This window comes from Oncorhynchus mykiss, chromosome 11, assembly GCF_057628025.1.
Source record: "Oncorhynchus mykiss isolate SJ-2025 chromosome 11, ASM5762802v1, whole genome shotgun sequence".
NCBI lineage: Eukaryota > Metazoa > Chordata > Actinopteri > Salmoniformes > Salmonidae > Oncorhynchus > Oncorhynchus mykiss.
The window spans coordinates 17,209,443-17,226,505 of NC_143032.1; the positions used below are offsets into that span (position 1 = coordinate 17,209,443).

The 17,063-nt window shown below is 43.1% G+C and overlaps 1 protein-coding gene across 2 annotated transcripts; it reads right to left on the reverse strand.

Annotated features, from left to right (window-relative positions):
* Positions 1-1,325: 1,325 nt before the first annotated feature.
* On the reverse strand, positions 1,326-14,055 carry msrb2 (methionine sulfoxide reductase B2). Of its 2 annotated transcripts, XM_090189616.1 has the most exons (6): positions 13,741-14,055; positions 13,512-13,612; positions 3,124-3,221; positions 2,765-2,841; positions 2,366-2,513; positions 1,326-2,233 (listed from the first exon to the last, which is right to left on the reverse strand). In XM_090189616.1, exons 2-6 carry the CDS (start codon positions 13,513-13,515, stop codon positions 2,117-2,119), a joined length of 444 nt encoding a protein of 147 aa, XP_090045742.1. In that variant the 5' UTR covers positions 13,516-13,612; positions 13,741-14,055; the 3' UTR covers positions 1,326-2,116. The 2 variants fall into 2 exon arrangements, with proteins under 2 accessions (XP_090045742.1, XP_021476061.1); XM_021620386.3 differs by lacking the exons at positions 13,512-13,612; positions 13,741-14,055 and adding an exon at positions 3,662-3,889.
* Positions 14,056-17,063: the final 3,008 nt, after the last annotated feature.

Genomic DNA, 17,063 nt, shown 5'->3' on the forward strand with positions numbered 1-17,063 from the left:
TCACTGCACAGCTATTTTCAGGTCTCTCCAGAGATGTTTGATCGGGTTCAAGTCCATGCTCTGGCTGGGCCACTCAAGGACATTCAGAGACTTGTCCCGAAGCCACTCCTGCATTGTCTTGGCAGTGTGCTTAGGGCCTTTGTCCTTTTGGAAGGTGAACCATCTAGTGATAATTTCATTACTGAGAGAGACTTGGACAATTATTCAAACAATCATCAATTAATTATTGCAATAATGAAACTGTCGACCGCAAACTCTAAGTTGTGAAGCTGAGAGCTTCCCTAACAATGAAGCTAGAGTGGACACCATAAATACTCAGCATTAGCAGGCCAGTCTTCCTCTTAGTTAAATATATAATTGTTTACTATTAATATCAAACACATCAGGTAAATATGTAATTGTCCCCTGACAACCTTTGCCCTAGTCTGAGGTCCTGAGCACTCTGGAGCAAGTTGTCATCAAGGACCGCTCTGAACTTTGCTCCGTTCATCTTTGCCTCGATCGTGACTAGTCTCACAGCCACCCTGCCGCTGAAAACATCCCCACAGCATGATGCTGCCACCACCATGCTTCACCGTAGGGATGGTGCCAGGTTTCCTCCAGATGTGACGTTTGGCATTCAGGCCAAAGAGTTCAATTATGGTTTCATCAGACCAGAGAATCTTGTTTCTCATGGTCTGAGTCCTTTAGGTGTATTTTGGCAAACTCCAAGCGGGCTGTCATGTGCCTTTTACTGAGGAGTAGCTTCCGTCTGGCCACTCTACCATAAAGTCCTGATTGGTGGAGTGCTACAGAGATGGTTGTCCTTCTGGAAGTTTCTCCCATCTCCACAGAGGAACTCTGGAGCTCTGTCTGAGTGACAATCGGGTTCTTGGTCACCTCTCTGACTAAGGCCCTTCTCCCTGATTGCTCAGTTTGGCCATGCGTCCAGCTCTTGGAAGAGTCTTGGTGGTTAAAACTCTTTCCATTTAAGAATAATGGAGGCCACTATGTTCTTAGGGACCTTCAATGCTACAGAAGTGTTTTGGTACTCTTCCTCAGATCTGTGCCTCGATACAATCGTGTATCGGAGCTCTGCAGACAATTCCTTCAAACTCATGGCCTGGTTTTTGCTCTGACATGCACTGTCAACTTTGGGATCTTATATAGACAGGTTTGTGCCTTTCCAAATCATGTCCAATCAATTTAATTTATCACAGGTGGACTCCAATCAAGTTGTAGAAACATCAAGGATGATCAATGGAAACAGGATGCACCTGACCTCAATTTAGTCTCACAGCAAAGGGTCTGAATACTAATATAAATAATATAACACAATATAACACTTTCCAAGCACACAAGAAAAAGTACACATTTTATTGACAGAATATGCTCCAGGTTGAAGGGTTCATATGGCAGTAGGTTCTACCACAGACACAGACTAACTGTACACAACAGCAGACACCAATGGCTCGATTCAATGAGCGGTCAAAAATATTCCTTACCTATCAGTTAGAAGCAGTTAAAATTCAGTTTTCCTGTGTTTTGTATCATATTGTACAACAGCGGATGAAACTAACACTGTAAAAATTGTTGCTAGAGAAATAGTTTTTTGCTTAAAGGCTATTTTTGTTTATTTTTGACCATTTTAACGGAAAACTATTACAGTAAGGTACTTCATTTTTACCCAGAAATGATTTGATATTGAGATAAAAAAAAGTAGGCCTTTAACTCTCAGAGCGACCCAGTGACTATGATTGAAGACCCTTTAATATAATGGACAGACATAAAAATGTGACCATATGAAACACATGATCCCCCTTTACCCCCTTACCCCTATAACATACTGTGTCGTAGTTGGGGCTAGAGTTAGGCTGGGAACAGATGTAAATACAGTCAGGTAAATATTACAGGTTCATCTCTGATCAGTTACAGAAAGATACAGACATAGAAAACAGTATTCCTGATGCCGAGGTCAGGAAATCAGGAAAATTCCATCTATGGTCAGTGTTAGGGATCCAGGTGTCAGTTCTGTTGTGTTTTACTGGACCTTGGGTTTGTGTTCTCTGGGTTTGAAGGTTTGCTCTGGTGAGGCCTAGGTGGTTTTAGACGGTTCTAAGTGGTCCTAGGAGCTCCACTAGTCTTCGGGTGTGAGATCTCTCGGGCTGAAGTTAAGAGACTGGCTGTTGATGCAGAACCTCTGTCCTGTGGGGTCTGGTCCATCTTCAAACACATGACCCAGATGGGCATCACACTGTAGCACACACACACACACACACACACACACACACACACACACTGCAGGGTAAAAATAATACAGTAGAGGAGACAGAACTCACATCACACCAACACATCTCTCTGCATTATTACCCAGAATGCAACTCACATGTTTACAGAGGACCTCTGTCTCGGCACTACCCATGGTGTTGTCAGGGCGACGGATGATGGATGCATGGCTCTCGTCGCACTCCCACGTCCCATGAGCCTCTTTGAACGCTGGCCAGCCTGTCCCAGAGTCATATTTTGCCTCTGAACTACAGAGAGAGACAGAGAAAGAGAGAGACAGACAGAGAAAGAAACAGAAACACAGAGAGAGAGACAGACAGAGAGAGAGGTCTAGTAAGAGGTTGAGTCTAAACGCTCATATTCGGGTTAAATTAAGATGTTAGGGGTTAGAGTGAATTCGGGTTAGAGTGAAGTCAGGTGAGGTGTTAGGGAGGTGTAGGGGGGTTAGATGGTTACATGAGTCAGGTGTTAGGGAGGTATAAGGGGGTTAGATGGTTACCTGAAGAGGGGAGTATCGCAGCACACACAGTGGTACATCCCCACCTCACTATGGTTCAGATAGAGACCGCTGAAGGGCTGAGGACACAAATACACACACCTGGCTAACACACAGTAAACACACTATATGTTGTCTTTCTTGTCATTATTGAAGCTTTCAGATCAGTGCAAATGGAGGATTCAGCCCATATGTCATTATTTAACCAACTGCTCTTATCTTTCACTCTGAGGAAGATTATAAACAAAGAACAAAGTCCATTCAAAACTACACACTGAACCCACTGACATCTATAAAGGAATGTCAGTCAATGGTCACCGAGGCTGAGGACAGGCAAAGTGTGTGTGCTGTGTGTGACTCACCATCTCTGTCCCCTTCTCCCTCGTGACCACATACTGTTCAGGGGTAAGTTTTTTCTGCCAGTCTGTGGTCTCATCATAACGAGTCAGAGATCCTGAGCCTGTAACACACACACTGATAAGCAAAATGTGTTGAACGTTTTGTTGCATTTTCTGTAGTTGTCATAGAAATAAAATATTCATTGCTTTGTGCTTTTCATTTCGCCACTTCTGCCTAATTAGATTTGAGCACAATGGATTTCTGCTCTTTGGAGCAAATGTGACAGCCAGGAAAAATGTGTCAGTAAGCATGTGACAGATGGCTGTCTTTTCTGCATCAACCTATTACATAACATGACAAAAATACTTGTTCATTTCTTTAAAATTATAGATACACTATGACCTAGTTTTATTAAAATGGTATCTAATAAACTTGTTGAAATTCAACTTCATTTGAATAAACGTAATTTTAACTGATAGACAATAAAGTATCCTATGCAGATGCAAGCTATGTAATTCCATTCTATAAAGCCTTATTCGATTCTAACATAATAGTTCAAACCTGAACTAGTGGAGACAGGACGGATGAAAGCAGGAACCCTGGTCTTGGGCAATAAGGCGGACTTGGCAGCCACTCTCTGAGATATGATGAGCGAAAGTCGGGCGATAGAACGAGACATGTTTTCTCCTGCAGAATTTGGCTGTGCGCTTACAGTCCTCCGTGCAGAAAGTGGTCTGTATCGAAGTCAAGTGCAGCAGTTTGCGCTGCTCTGACCTAATCTGCGTTGATCGAGGACTTTCAACGCTCCAGCGAGTTCCTGCCGGTCACTGCCTGCCGGTTTCCTTCCCTGGCCTGCCCTGCTGTCCAGTATTCGGTAGGCTTCTGGGAAGACCCGGTCACAAACTAGATATATTATATAGGTCAGAGTTGATAAGGAAGATAAAAGTGACAGAGGACAATTCCTTCTTTTGTTGTTAGGTTGGATGGTTACATTTGAAGAATCTCAAATTTAAAACATATTTTGATTTATTTAAATATTTTTGGCTTACTACATGATTCCATGTGTGTTATTTCATAGTTTTGATGTCTTCACTATTATTTTACACTGTAAAAAATAAAGAAAAACCCATGAATGAGTAGATATGTCCAAACTTTTGACAGGTACTTTTATATTTATTTATTTATTTTATCCGTTAGTTTACCAGGTAAGTGAGAACACGTTCTCATTTGCAGCAACGACCTGGGGAATAGTTGCAGGGGAGAGGAGGGGGATGAATGAGCCAATTGTAAACTGCACACACACACACACACACACACACACACACACACACACACCAGAGAGTAATACCAGAGACTTTACTTTGAGGTGGGGGGAGAAGCATTTCAAAAGAGTAATTCACCTTATTAAGACTACATGACGTTAGAAGCTAATTATTATTTTTTTAAACACTTTTGAACTCAGTTGGAGTTGAAATAACAGATAAGCAGACAGCCCCAGCCTGCATAGAAGGACTGACTGGTTGATCTGGAACAGTCGCAGGCCCAACCTTACACCATGGAACCATACCAAAGGTGAATACACAATCACAGTGTCTGTCTTGGGAACAGATATTTCAACATCGTCTGTGGTTTGTTGACAAGACATTACCCAACTTTACTAAGGTCAGACGCTGAGAATTATAAATCAATCGAGTCATGTGATGTTGAACAATACTTGAATGACAACAGTGTCTTCTGGGTAAAACAACTTAGCACAAAGATAGAATGGGATAGCTGCAGTCTAGTTTAGACAGTTGATAAAGGCTTAGTTCAGACTGGTAAGGTATAGTCTGGTATTGTATAACCTGGGGTCGTGTGGTGCGTTGGTCCTGAGCAGCCTCCCAGGGTAGTGTATGAGGTCTATGGTCTATTACAAGGACGGGCAACTTTGATGGGGGTGGGGGGACACAAAAAAACAGAACTCAGCATGAGGGGCCGGAGTGGCTCGTGGGTCTACGTACCCACATCCATACACCCTGCCGAGATAGCTTCTACCCCCAAGCCATAAGACTACTAAATAGCAATAAAACTGTTAAATAGCTCATTAAATGGTTACCCTGTCCATCTGCACTGACCCTATGAAAACTCACAAGACTATACAGTATATAACACACGCTCACTCACAACACACACACACATACCAACACATGTGGCACACATGTGGCACACAACACACAGTGCTAGCTGTGCCACTAGAGATTCTGGGTTCGAGTCCAGGCTCTGTTGCAGCCGGCCGTGACCAGGAGACCCATGGGACAGTGCACAATTAGCCTAGCATCGTCCAGGTTAGGGGAGGGCTTGGCCGGCAGGGATGTCCTTGTCCAATCGCGCACTAGCGACTCCTGTGGCAGGCCGGGCGCAGTGCACACTGACACGGTGTATGGTGTTTCCTCCGACACATTGGTGCGGCTGGCTAAAGGGTTAAGTGGGCATTGTGTCAAGAAGCAGTACGGCTTGTTTGGGTTTTGTTTCGATATAGCGTCATTCTTGTTTATTTTATTCCCTGTGTTACTATTTTTAATTTAGATTACTTTTTACACTCTAAACAAGCATTCCACGATAAAGTCTACACCTGACGTATTCGGCACATGTGACAAATACAATTTGATTTTGTTGTGTCTTTCTAGCTCCTGTCCCTGACTGGGCCTCTCTCTCAGCCAGAGCAGGCCTGTTTAACATGCAGCAGCATCAGTCCTACATCCACTCCCCTCTCCCCTCTCCCCCAATAACAAATAACCGAAGTACAGCGCCTACTGACCACTCTCTCACTACAGACTACCAGAACTCTACACACACTACATGAAAACAACAAGGTCTAGGTTACAGTAAAACTATAAATATTTGAATATTAAATATGAGACAAATGAACATGGAGACACACAATCTTTGGGTGAGAGGGTACTGATTAGGGTTCAATATTTTCCCGCTATTTTACAAATGTTCCATCCAGAGAATAAATAATTTTTCTCCCGGGTAACCCGGTGTTTCCTGCCAAAACAGGAAGTGTCATTCAAAAGCATTATAATTTTGTTGATTAAAGCTTTGATCAGCATGATGAGCCATATATTAAATACATTTTATGAGCCCTACATTAACGACATTTAAATGAGCCCACCGACATTTAATGAGCCCAAAAATATGTGGACACCTGCTCGTCAAATATCTCATTCTAAAATAATGGGCATTAATATGGAGTTGGTGCCCCCTTTGCTGCTATAACAGCCCCTACTCTTCCACTAGATGTTGGAACATTGCTAAGGGGACTTGCTTCCATTCGGCCGCAAGAGCATAAGTGAAGTCGGGCACTTATGTTGGGCGATTAGGCCTGGCTTGCAGTCGGCGTTCCAATTCACCCCAAAGGTGTTCAAAGGGGTGGAGGTCAGGGCTTTGTGCAGGCCAGTCAAGTTCTTCCATACCAATCTCGACAAACCATTTCTGTATGGACCTCGCTTCACTGGTACTAAGGGGTCAAGCCCGAACCATGAAAAAACAGCCCCAGACCATTATTCCTCCTCCACCAAACTTTACAGTTGGTACTATGCATTCGGGCAGGTAGCGTTCTCCTGGCAACCGCCAAACCCGGATTTGTCAATCGGACTGCCAGATGGTGAAGCGTGATTCATCACTCCAGAGAATGTGTTTCCACTGCTCCAGAGTCCAATGGTGGCGAGCTTTACGCCACTCCAGCCGACACTTGGCATTGCACATGTCAGCCTTAGACTTGTGTGCGGCTGCTCGACTATGGAAACCCATTTCATGAAGCTCCCGACAAACAGTTCTTGTGCTGAAGTTGCTTCCAGAGGCTGTCTAGAACTTGAGTGCTGCAACCGAGGACAGACGATTTTTACACGCTACACGCTTCAGCACTTTTGTGAGCTTATGTGGCCTACCACTTTGTGGCTGAGCCATTGTTGTTCCTAGACGTTTTCACTTCACAATAACAGCACTTACAGTTGACCGGGGCAGCTCTAGAAGGGCAAAAATTTGAGGAACTTACTTGTTGGAGTGGTGGCATCCTATGAAGATGCCACGTTGAAAGTCACCGAGTTCTTCAGTAAGGCCATTCTACTGCCAATTTATGTATATGGATATTGCATGGCTGTGTGCTCAATTTTATACTCCGGTCAGTAACTGGTGAGGCTGAAAAAGCCAAAATCCCTCATTTGAAGGGGTGTCCACATACTTTCGTCCATTTAGTGAATATGATACAGGCTACTGCACATTACCCACAACAGAAAAATATAAAAGGCCATAGATGTAGCTAGCTATACACTCTCTTGGGTAAATAAATAAGGCTAATCGTTATGAGTGTGAACTGTATTACTGTATTACTGTATTATACTGTATTATATGGACTGGAATTAAAAACATCGTTCAAACCATGATAAAGCAGAAGATGACATGCGATTCTGGTGCACCACATGCTGCCTACAAAGTTACAAGTATAGACTAGCGAATTGGATTTACATTTTGAAACATAATAGGGCCTATTTGTGTAATTAGTAGGGTATAACATATCTTTCATAATATTCCCCTAATGTTATTAGCCTACCTCCTTTTTCTCGATTGTTGCTTCATTTTTTCCTTGCTTTCAACAGTTCAATTAAATACATGTTGTCCTTCTAATGACATCCTTGAAAAATATAGGACTGTAATTAGATGCAGAAGGCTTTCACATCTCTTCACGAAGATTGAATGGTTATGGGTCTGAATAAAAAACTACTATAGCCTACCACCATCGTGTGTTCACTCGTCTTTCAAACTACCCGTGAGTTATTTTGGCTTCTGTATTTAACGTTCAGCAAAAAAGAGTTTGCATCCCTCTTCAAATAGTCTATTGGTATATAAAATTCTAAAAATAGGATGTCCAACAAGCTATTCTAGTCTAATTTTTCCTGCATGGGACTCCAAGCATGGGAGCGTTTTTTAAGGAGAGGCCAAGGTGCTTGCGTATTGCGCAACAGACAGAGGCTATAAGTTAGAAGCTTATTATGCATACAATTATCATTAATTAGTTAAATATAAGGCTAATACTGCATTGAATGTATTACCTGGTACCTAGTACATCTACATATAGGGCTATATATCAATCATAACAGGATCAGTGGCGAACGGTCAGAGCCCCACCTGTTTTCAGCCCCAATTTTCTGCAAAAAAACGTATTTAAATAAATATACACTACTGTTCAAAAGTTTGGGGTCACTGAGAAATATCCTTGCTTTTGAAAGAAAAGCACATTTTTGGTCCATTAAAATAACATCAAATTGATCAGAAATAGAGTGTAGACATTGTTAATGTTATAAATGACTATTGTAGCTGGAAACGGGCTGATTGTTTATGGAATATCTACATAGGCGTACAGAGGCTCAATATCAGCAACCATCACTCCTGTATTCCAATGGCACATTGTGTTAGCTAATCCAAGCTTATCATTTGAAAAGGCTAATTGATCATTCGAACAACACTTTTGCAAGTATGTTAACACAGCTGAAAACTGTTGTCCTGATTAAAGATGCAATAAAACTGTCCTTCTTTAGACTAGTTGAGTATCTGGAGCATCAGCATTTGTGGGTTCGATTACAAGCTCAAAATGGCCAGAAACAAAGAACATTCTTCTGAAACTCCTCAGTCTAGTCTTGTTCTGAGAAATGAAGCCGATTCCATGCGAGAAATTGCCAAGAAACTGAAGATCTCATACTACGCTGTGTACTACTCCCTTCACAGAACAGCGCAAACTGTCTCTCACCAGAATAGAAAGAGAAATGGGAGGCCCCGGTGCACAACTGAGCAAGAGGACAAGTATATTAGAGTGTCTAGTTTGAAAAACAGACGCCTCACAGGTCCTAAACTGTCAGCTTCATTAAATAGTACCCGCAAAACACCAGCCTCAACGTCAACAGTGAAGAGGCGACTCCAGGATGCTGGCCTTCTAGGCAGAGTTGCAAAGAAAAAGCCATATCTCAGACTGGCCAGTAAAAAAAAATATTAAGATGGGCAAAAGAACAGACACTGGACAGAGGAACTCTGCCTAGAAGGCCAGCATCCCGGAGTCACCTCTTCACTGTTGACGTTGAGACTGGTGTTTTGCAGGTACTATTTAATGAAGCTGACAGTTTAGGACTTGTGACCCCAAACTTTTGGGGGGGCTTGCCTGTTTTGCATGTTATTTTGGAATGAACATGTTACATATCAGTTTATTAACAATGGAAAAAAAATATATATATATATACAGTGGGGCAAAAAAGTATTTAGTCAACCACCAATTGTGCAAGTTCTCCCACTTAAAAAGATGAGAGAGTCCTGTAATTTTCATCATAGGTACACTTCAACTATGACAGACAAAATGAAAATAAAAATCCAGAAAATCACATTGTAGGATTTTTAATGAATTTATTTGCAAATTATGGTGGAAAATAAGTATTTGGTCACCTACAAACAAGCAGGATTTCTGGCTCTCACAGACCTGTAACTTCTTCTTTAAGAGGCTCCTCTGTCCTCCACTCGTTACCTGTATTAATGGCACCTGTTTGAACTTGTTATCAGTATAAAAGACACCTGTCCACAACCTCAAACAGTCAAACAAAATTATAGACCTGCACCAGGCTGGGAAGACTGAATCTGCAATAGGTAAGCAGTTTGGTTTGAAGAAATCAACTGTGGGAGCAATTATTAGGAAATGGAAGACATACAAGACCACTGATAATCTCCCTCGACATGGGGCTCCACGCAAGATCTCACCCCGTGGGGTCAAAATGATCACAAGAACGGTGAGCAAAAATCCCAGAACCACACGGGGGGACCTAGTGAATGACCTGCAGAGAGCTGGGACCAAAGTAACAAAGCCTACCCTCAGTAACACACTACGCCGCCAGGGACTCAAATCCTGCAGTGCCAGAAGTGTCCCCCTGCTTAAGCCAGTACATGTCCAGGCCCGTCTGAAGTTTGCTAGAGAGCATTTGGATGATCCAGAAGAAGATTGGGAGAATGTCATATGGTCAGATGAAACCAAAATATAACTTTTTGGTAAAAACTCAACTCCTTGTGTTTGGAGGACAAAGAATGCTGAGTTGCATCCAAAGAACACCATACCTACTGTGAAGCATGGGGGTGGAAACATCATGCTTTGGGGCTGTTTTTCTGCAAAGGGACCAGGACGACTGATCCGTGTAAAGGAAAGAATGAATGGGGCCATGTATCGTGAGATTTTGAGTGAAAACCTCCTTCCATCAGCAAGGGCATTGAAGATGAAACGTGGCTGGGTCTTTCAGCATGACAATGATCCCAAACACACCGCCCGGGCAACGAAGGAGTGGCTTCGTAAGAAGCGTTTCAAGGTCCTGGAGTGGCCTAGCCAGTCTCCAGATCTCAACCGCATAGAAAATCTTTGGAGGGAGTTGAAAGTCTGTTTTGCCCAGCAACAGCCCCAAAACATCACTGCTCTAGAGGAGATCTGCATGGAGGAATGGGCCAAAATACCAGCAACATTGTGTGAAAACCTTGTGAAGACTTACATAAAACATTTGACCTCTGTCATTGCCAACAAAGGGTATATATAAGTATTGAGATAAACTTTTGTTATTGACCAAAAACTGATTTTCCACCATAATTTGCAAATAAATTCACAAAAAATCCTACAATGTGATTTTCTGGAATTTTTTTTCTCATTTTGTCTGTCATAGTTGAAGTGTACCTATGATGAAAATTACAGGCCTCTCTCATCTTTTTAAGTGGGAGAACTTGCACAATTGGTGGCTGACTAAATAATTTTTTGCCCCACTGTATATATATACTGTATATCATTGAGTTAATAAAGCCGCATACAAACATGGTCTCTTTTTTATTTTCTTGAGTAAGGCAGCTCCAAAATGTAAGTGTTTCAGCCTAGCTCAGTGCTTTCTGTGGTGGTGGGGCAAGCCAGCAGATAATACCTGTCACGGATCGCTAGGAGTGGTGGGTGTGGAGTCAGGCGCAGAGAGCAGTGCTTCCAATGAATACGTTTTATTCAGCTGGGTCCAGCCAATAACCAGGCAAAAATTACCAATAAATCGATAGGTCCCCCAACCAGGGAAAATAACGGACAGCAAACACGTAAGAGCAAACAATAATACACCACTGACATAAAGGATAAACCTGCACAAAAGCAGGCAAGACCTGGGAGTTTAAATAGGCCCTAATTAACAACAAACATGATACTGGTGAATACAATCAAGACAAAACCAACAGAAAAGAAAAAGGAATCGGTGGCAGCTAGTAGACCAGTGATGACGACTGCCGAGCGCTGCCCGAACAGGGAGAGGAGCTACCTTCAGTGGAAGTCGTGACAATACGGAGCGTTGCGCCGTGATTGGCTCAGTATTCTACCACTCATGGGGACACTACGTCACCGCCAAGTATAAGGGTAGAGCTAGAAAATTCTAGCCCGTTGGGTGCTGCCATAGAGTTACATTAGAATTGCCCATCCAAGAAGGCTCAAGGTCATTGGCCACAGATAAAATTACATCAAATCACGTTATACTGTATGTAGAGTAGCTTTGATTGTCCTGATCATGTCAACATCATACCTTCAAAATCTTAGCTAGCAGTCATCATCATGAATCAAGTCGACAATCTACTGGCAAATCCTTTTCATATGAAGATAAATAATTAAGAGAAATTCTAAATAAAACTTATCGGTTGGAAATTGCAAATTCAACAATGGAAGGAATCAGTGACAGTGGCTAACTGCAAGCATTGCAAAGAAATCACTAGCCTGCTGTGTGGTCCCGAATCTGGGATTAAGGGGCTCTTTTCCAAGTTTAAAATTATAAACATTCAACATTGGCCATGCTGTCAATGAAGCATGATTTGTGCCGCAAACAAAACTCAGAACTGCGAAAACTTGACTTCAGTGAGTTCACGACAACTGGGATGTCGGGAATTAATGAGCTCCGACTGGGAAAATACCTTTTGAACGGTCATCCAACTCGGAATTGTAAATCCGACCTCTTTCTAGAGCTACAACCTGAAGATCAATGACATCATCATGATTCAACCTTGTTTTTTCCCAGTTGTTTTGAAAGCACCATAAATCCAGGTCCACCACTGCACCTTCCTGTTCAAGTGAGCACAGCACAACAAAGTGAGTTCAAAAATGTATTGTATGCTTCTGCATAAATTATGTAATATGCCAGGGAGATATGTATACTGTAGCTAAGAAAGAAATACTAAGTGTATGTTGTGTAGTAAGCTGTTAGTAGCCCATGTGCCTCACCCTAATAATTTGGTCTATTTACCCATCTTAATTTCGCCTACTGTTCTGATTTGGTGGTGCACATGTAGCCTATAACCTGTTTTAGAGAAATGTAATCATTGAATATTGTAAGAGCTTTCATTGTCTGCATACAGTGTATGCTAGATTTATTTGTCCTACAGTTCTGACTTGGTGTACAAGGAGAACACTGTAAGAACGTCCCATGTTCTGAATTCTGTCGCTGTACATTTCAAAAGAGCTAAACAAATAGTTAAATTGACGTCTGTCATAGCTCGCTCATTAATGTCTTAATTGAAATTATGGATTGCCTCTTATCCTCTGTAGTCCACTTATGAACATAGTTTGTACAAATCTCAATTGTCATTAGAAACCACATTTGTTTAAGCAAGTCAGCCATATCAGCTATGTTTTTTTTAAAAGGCAGTAAATGAGGCAGAATGAACTGTTTTGCTGCCAGACAAGGCTCCACTGATAGCCAGGTGTAGCAGTGGTAAGATGTTGGGACAGCTTTATGTAGGCCCTAACTGTTTGTGGGCACCGTTTGTCAAGGTTATACTGCAATTAATGTAGTATTTAGTGTGGTGTAGTGGCTTTGCTGGCATGCATTCCACTTTTTTGTTTTTGTTTTGCCCGACCAAGATTTACATGCTAAAATCACCACTGAACAGGATGAAATATTTTGGATGCAATTTGAAAGGAGTTGATGGAGAAAGAGAGAAAGACTGCAAGGGAGCTCGCATGTGCACTGATTTAAAGCAATGATATTTGAGTGATAGGCTGTTTTAATACTTTTTTAAATTGCAGCTGCAGAGTTTTATCTTTACAGGAGAGCGACAGGAGAGGAGAAGGGCACAGTGGAAGAAAGATCAGATGGCTTTCAGAGTCAGGGCTCATAGACCAGACACACTGAGGGGAGTGCAAACAATGCTAAGGCAAATGAGAGGAGGTCCAGAGTTTGAAGAGTTTTGGAACACAGCCCTGGGCAGTGAGGGGTCCAGAAAAAGTAAAAGAGGTACTCTACAAGCTACGCAGATATATCAGCCCTAAACTAAGGATTCAAACACCCGGTTAAGTCAAATACTGTACATGTCATTGGGTTGGTGTGAGCGATGAAATACTCACACATCGGAGGGTTTGGGGTTAATAGCAATGACAGGCCATCGCTGGTTGACTGGCTGTTTCGACAGATCCTCTAGAGTAAATATCCTCTGGCCAGAACGAGCCTGGCAGACAGACACGCACAGACAGACAGAGCGAGAGAGATATAGAGCGACAGAGAGAGAGTCAGAGAGAGCGAGAGAATGGAGGAGGTAGTGCTGAGATGTTACATACACACACTGTCCTCCCTTACTGTCCGGGGTCGTAGAAGCTGTCCATAGGGATGTCCTTGGAGGCCAGTGTGTTGGTCAGGCTGTATTCGAGAGACAGGTTGGAATCCACGCACACGTCCACACACACGTCCACGCACACACGCACGCACACACACACACACCAAACATACAGAACACACAAAAACAAAATAAACATTTGTGTCCTACACAACACAATACACACAGTTAAACTCACAACTTCAGGGCAGACACGAAATGCAACAGAGCTAAAAAAAAAACTATTTACAGAGCTAAAAAAAAAAAGTACTACAGAGCTAAAAAAAAAAAGTACTACAGAGCTAAAAAAAAACTACCACAGAGCTAAAAAAAAAAAAACTATTACAGAGCTATACTGCCATCTGCTGGTCCCTTAGTAAATCTCTCAAAACTAAAGCATTTCATTATGCAATCTGTCTTGAAATGTCAGAAGGGTTGGGTTAAATGCAGAAGACACATTTCCGTTGCAATCATTCCGTTGTACAACTGACTAGGTATCCATCTGTGGTATTGTATGGAAGCCAAAGTCATTTAATAATGGAAAACACTTAACCCACACACACACAGACACACACGCTCTTGTATTTTTTTTATTTTTTTTATTTCACCTTTATTTAACCAGGTAGGCTAGTTGAGAACAAATTCTCATTTGCAACTGCGACCTGGCCAAGATAAAGCATAGCAGTGTGAACAGACAACACAGAATTACACATGGAGTAAACAATTAACAAGTCAATAACACAATAGAAAAAAAGGAGAGTCTATATACATTGTGTGCAAAAGGCATGAGGAGGTAGGCGAATAATTACAATTTTGCAGATTAACACTGGAGTGATAAATGATCAGATGGTCATGTACAGGTAGAGATATTGGTGTGCAAAAGAGCAGAGAAGTAAATAAATAAAAACAGTATGGGGATGAGGTAGGTAAAAATGGGTGGGCTATTTACCGATAGACTATGTACAGCTGCAGCGATCGGTTAGCTGCTCAGATAGCAGATGTTTGAAGTTGGTGAGGGAGATAAAAGTCTCCAACTTCAGCGATTTTTGCAATTCGTTCCAGTCACAGGCAGCAGAGAACTGGAACGAAAGGCGGCCAAATGAGGTGTTGGCTTTAGGGATGATCAGTGAGATACACCTGCTGGAGCGCGTGTTACGGGTGGGTGTTGCCATCGTGACCAGTGAACTGAGATAAGGCGGAGTTTTACCTAGCATGGACTTGTAGATGACCTGGAGCCAGTGGGTCTGGCGACGAATATGTAGCGAGGGCCAGCCGACTAGAGCATACAGGTCGCAGTGGTGGGTGGTATAAGGTGCTTTAGTGACAAAACGGATGGCACTGTGATAAACTGCATCCAGTTTTCTGAGTAGAGTGTTGGAAGCAATTTTGTAGATGGCATCGCCGAAGTCGAGGATCGGTAGGATAGTCAGTTTTACTAGGGTAAGTTTGGCGGCGTGAGTGAAGGAGGCTTTGTTGCGGAATAGAAAGCCGACTCTAGATTTGATTTTCGATTGGAGATGTTTGGTATGAGTCTGAAAGGAGAGTTTACAGTCTAGCCAGACACCTAGGTACTTATAGATGTCCACATATTCAAGGTCGGAACCATCCAGGGTGGTGATGCTAGTCATGCGTGCGGGTGCAGGCAGCGAACGGTTGAAAAGCATGCATTTGGTTTTACTAGCGTTTAAGAGCAGCTGGAGGCCGCGGAAGGAGTGTTGTATGGCATTGAAGCTCGTTTGGAGGTTAGATAGCACAGTGTCCAAGGACGGGCCGGAAGTATATAGAATGGTGTCGTCTGCGTAGAGGTGGATCAGGGAATCGCCCGCAGCAAGAGCAACATCATTGATATATACAGAGAAAAGAGTCGGCCCGAGAATTGAACCCTGTGGCACCCCCATAGAGACTGCCAGAGGACCGGACAGCATGCCCTCCGATTTGACACACTGAACTCTGTCTGCAAAGTAGTTGGTGAACCAGGCAAGGCAGTCATCACAAAAAACTGAGGCTACTGAGTCTGCCGATAAGAATATGGTGATTGACAGAGTCGAAAGCCTTGGCAAGGTCGATGAAGACGGCTGCACAGTACTGTCTTTTATCGATGGCGGTTATGATATCGTTTAGTACCTTGAGCGTGGCTGAGGTGGACCCGTGACCGGCTCGGAAACCAGATTGCACAGCGGAGAAGGTACGGTGGGATTCGAGATGGTCAGTGACCTGTTTGTTGACTTGGCTTTCAAAGACCTTAGATAGGCAGGGCAGGATGGATATAGGTCTGTAACAGTTTGGGTCCAGGGTGTCTCCCCCTTTGAAGAGGGGGATGACTGCAGCAGCTTTCCAATCCTTGGGGATCTCAGACGATATGAAAGAGAGGTTGAACAGGCTGGTAATAGGGGTTGCGACAATGGCGGCGGATAGTTTCAGAAATAGAGGGTCCAGATTGTCAAGCCCAGCTGATTTGTACGGGTCCAGGTTTTGCAGCTCTTTCAGAACATCTGCTATCTGGATTTGGGTAAAGGAGAACCTGGAGAGGCTTGGGCGAGTAGCTGCGGGGGGGGCGGAGCTGTTGGCCGAGGTTGGAGTAGCCAGGCGGAAGGCATGGCCAGCCGTTGAGAAATGCTTGTTGAAGTTTTCGATAATCATGGATTTATCGGTGGTGACCGTGTTACCTAGCCTCAGTGCAGTGGGCAGCTGGGAGGAGGTGCTCTTGTTCTCCATGGACTTCACAGTGTCCCAGAACTTTTTGGAGTTGGAGCTACAGGATGCAAATTTCTGCCTGAAGAAGCTGGCCTTAGCTTTCCTGACTGACTGCGTGTATTGGTTCCTGACTTCCCTGAACAGTTGCATATCGCGGGGACTATTTGATGCTATTGCAGTCCGCCACAGGATGTTTTTGTGCTGGTCGAGGGCAGTCAGGTCTGGAGTGAACCATGGGCTATATCTGTTCTTAGTTCTGCATTTTTTGAACGGAGCATGCTTATCTAAAATGGTGAGGAAGTTACTTTTAAAGAATGACCAGGCATCCTCAACTGACGGGATGAGGTCAATGTCCTTCCAGGATACCCGGGCTAAGTCGATTAGAAAGGCCTGCTCACAGAAGTGTTTTAGGGAGCGTTTGACAGTGATGAGGGGTGGTCGTTTGACTATAACTTACCTTGTGGGGACACACAATTCAGTCCTATTCAAAATCCTATTTTCCCTAACCCCTAAACTTTACCCTGACCCTAACCCCAAAACCTAACCTTAAACCTAATGCTAAAACCAACCCTAGATCCTAACCCTAATTCTAACCCTAACCTTAACCCCCTAG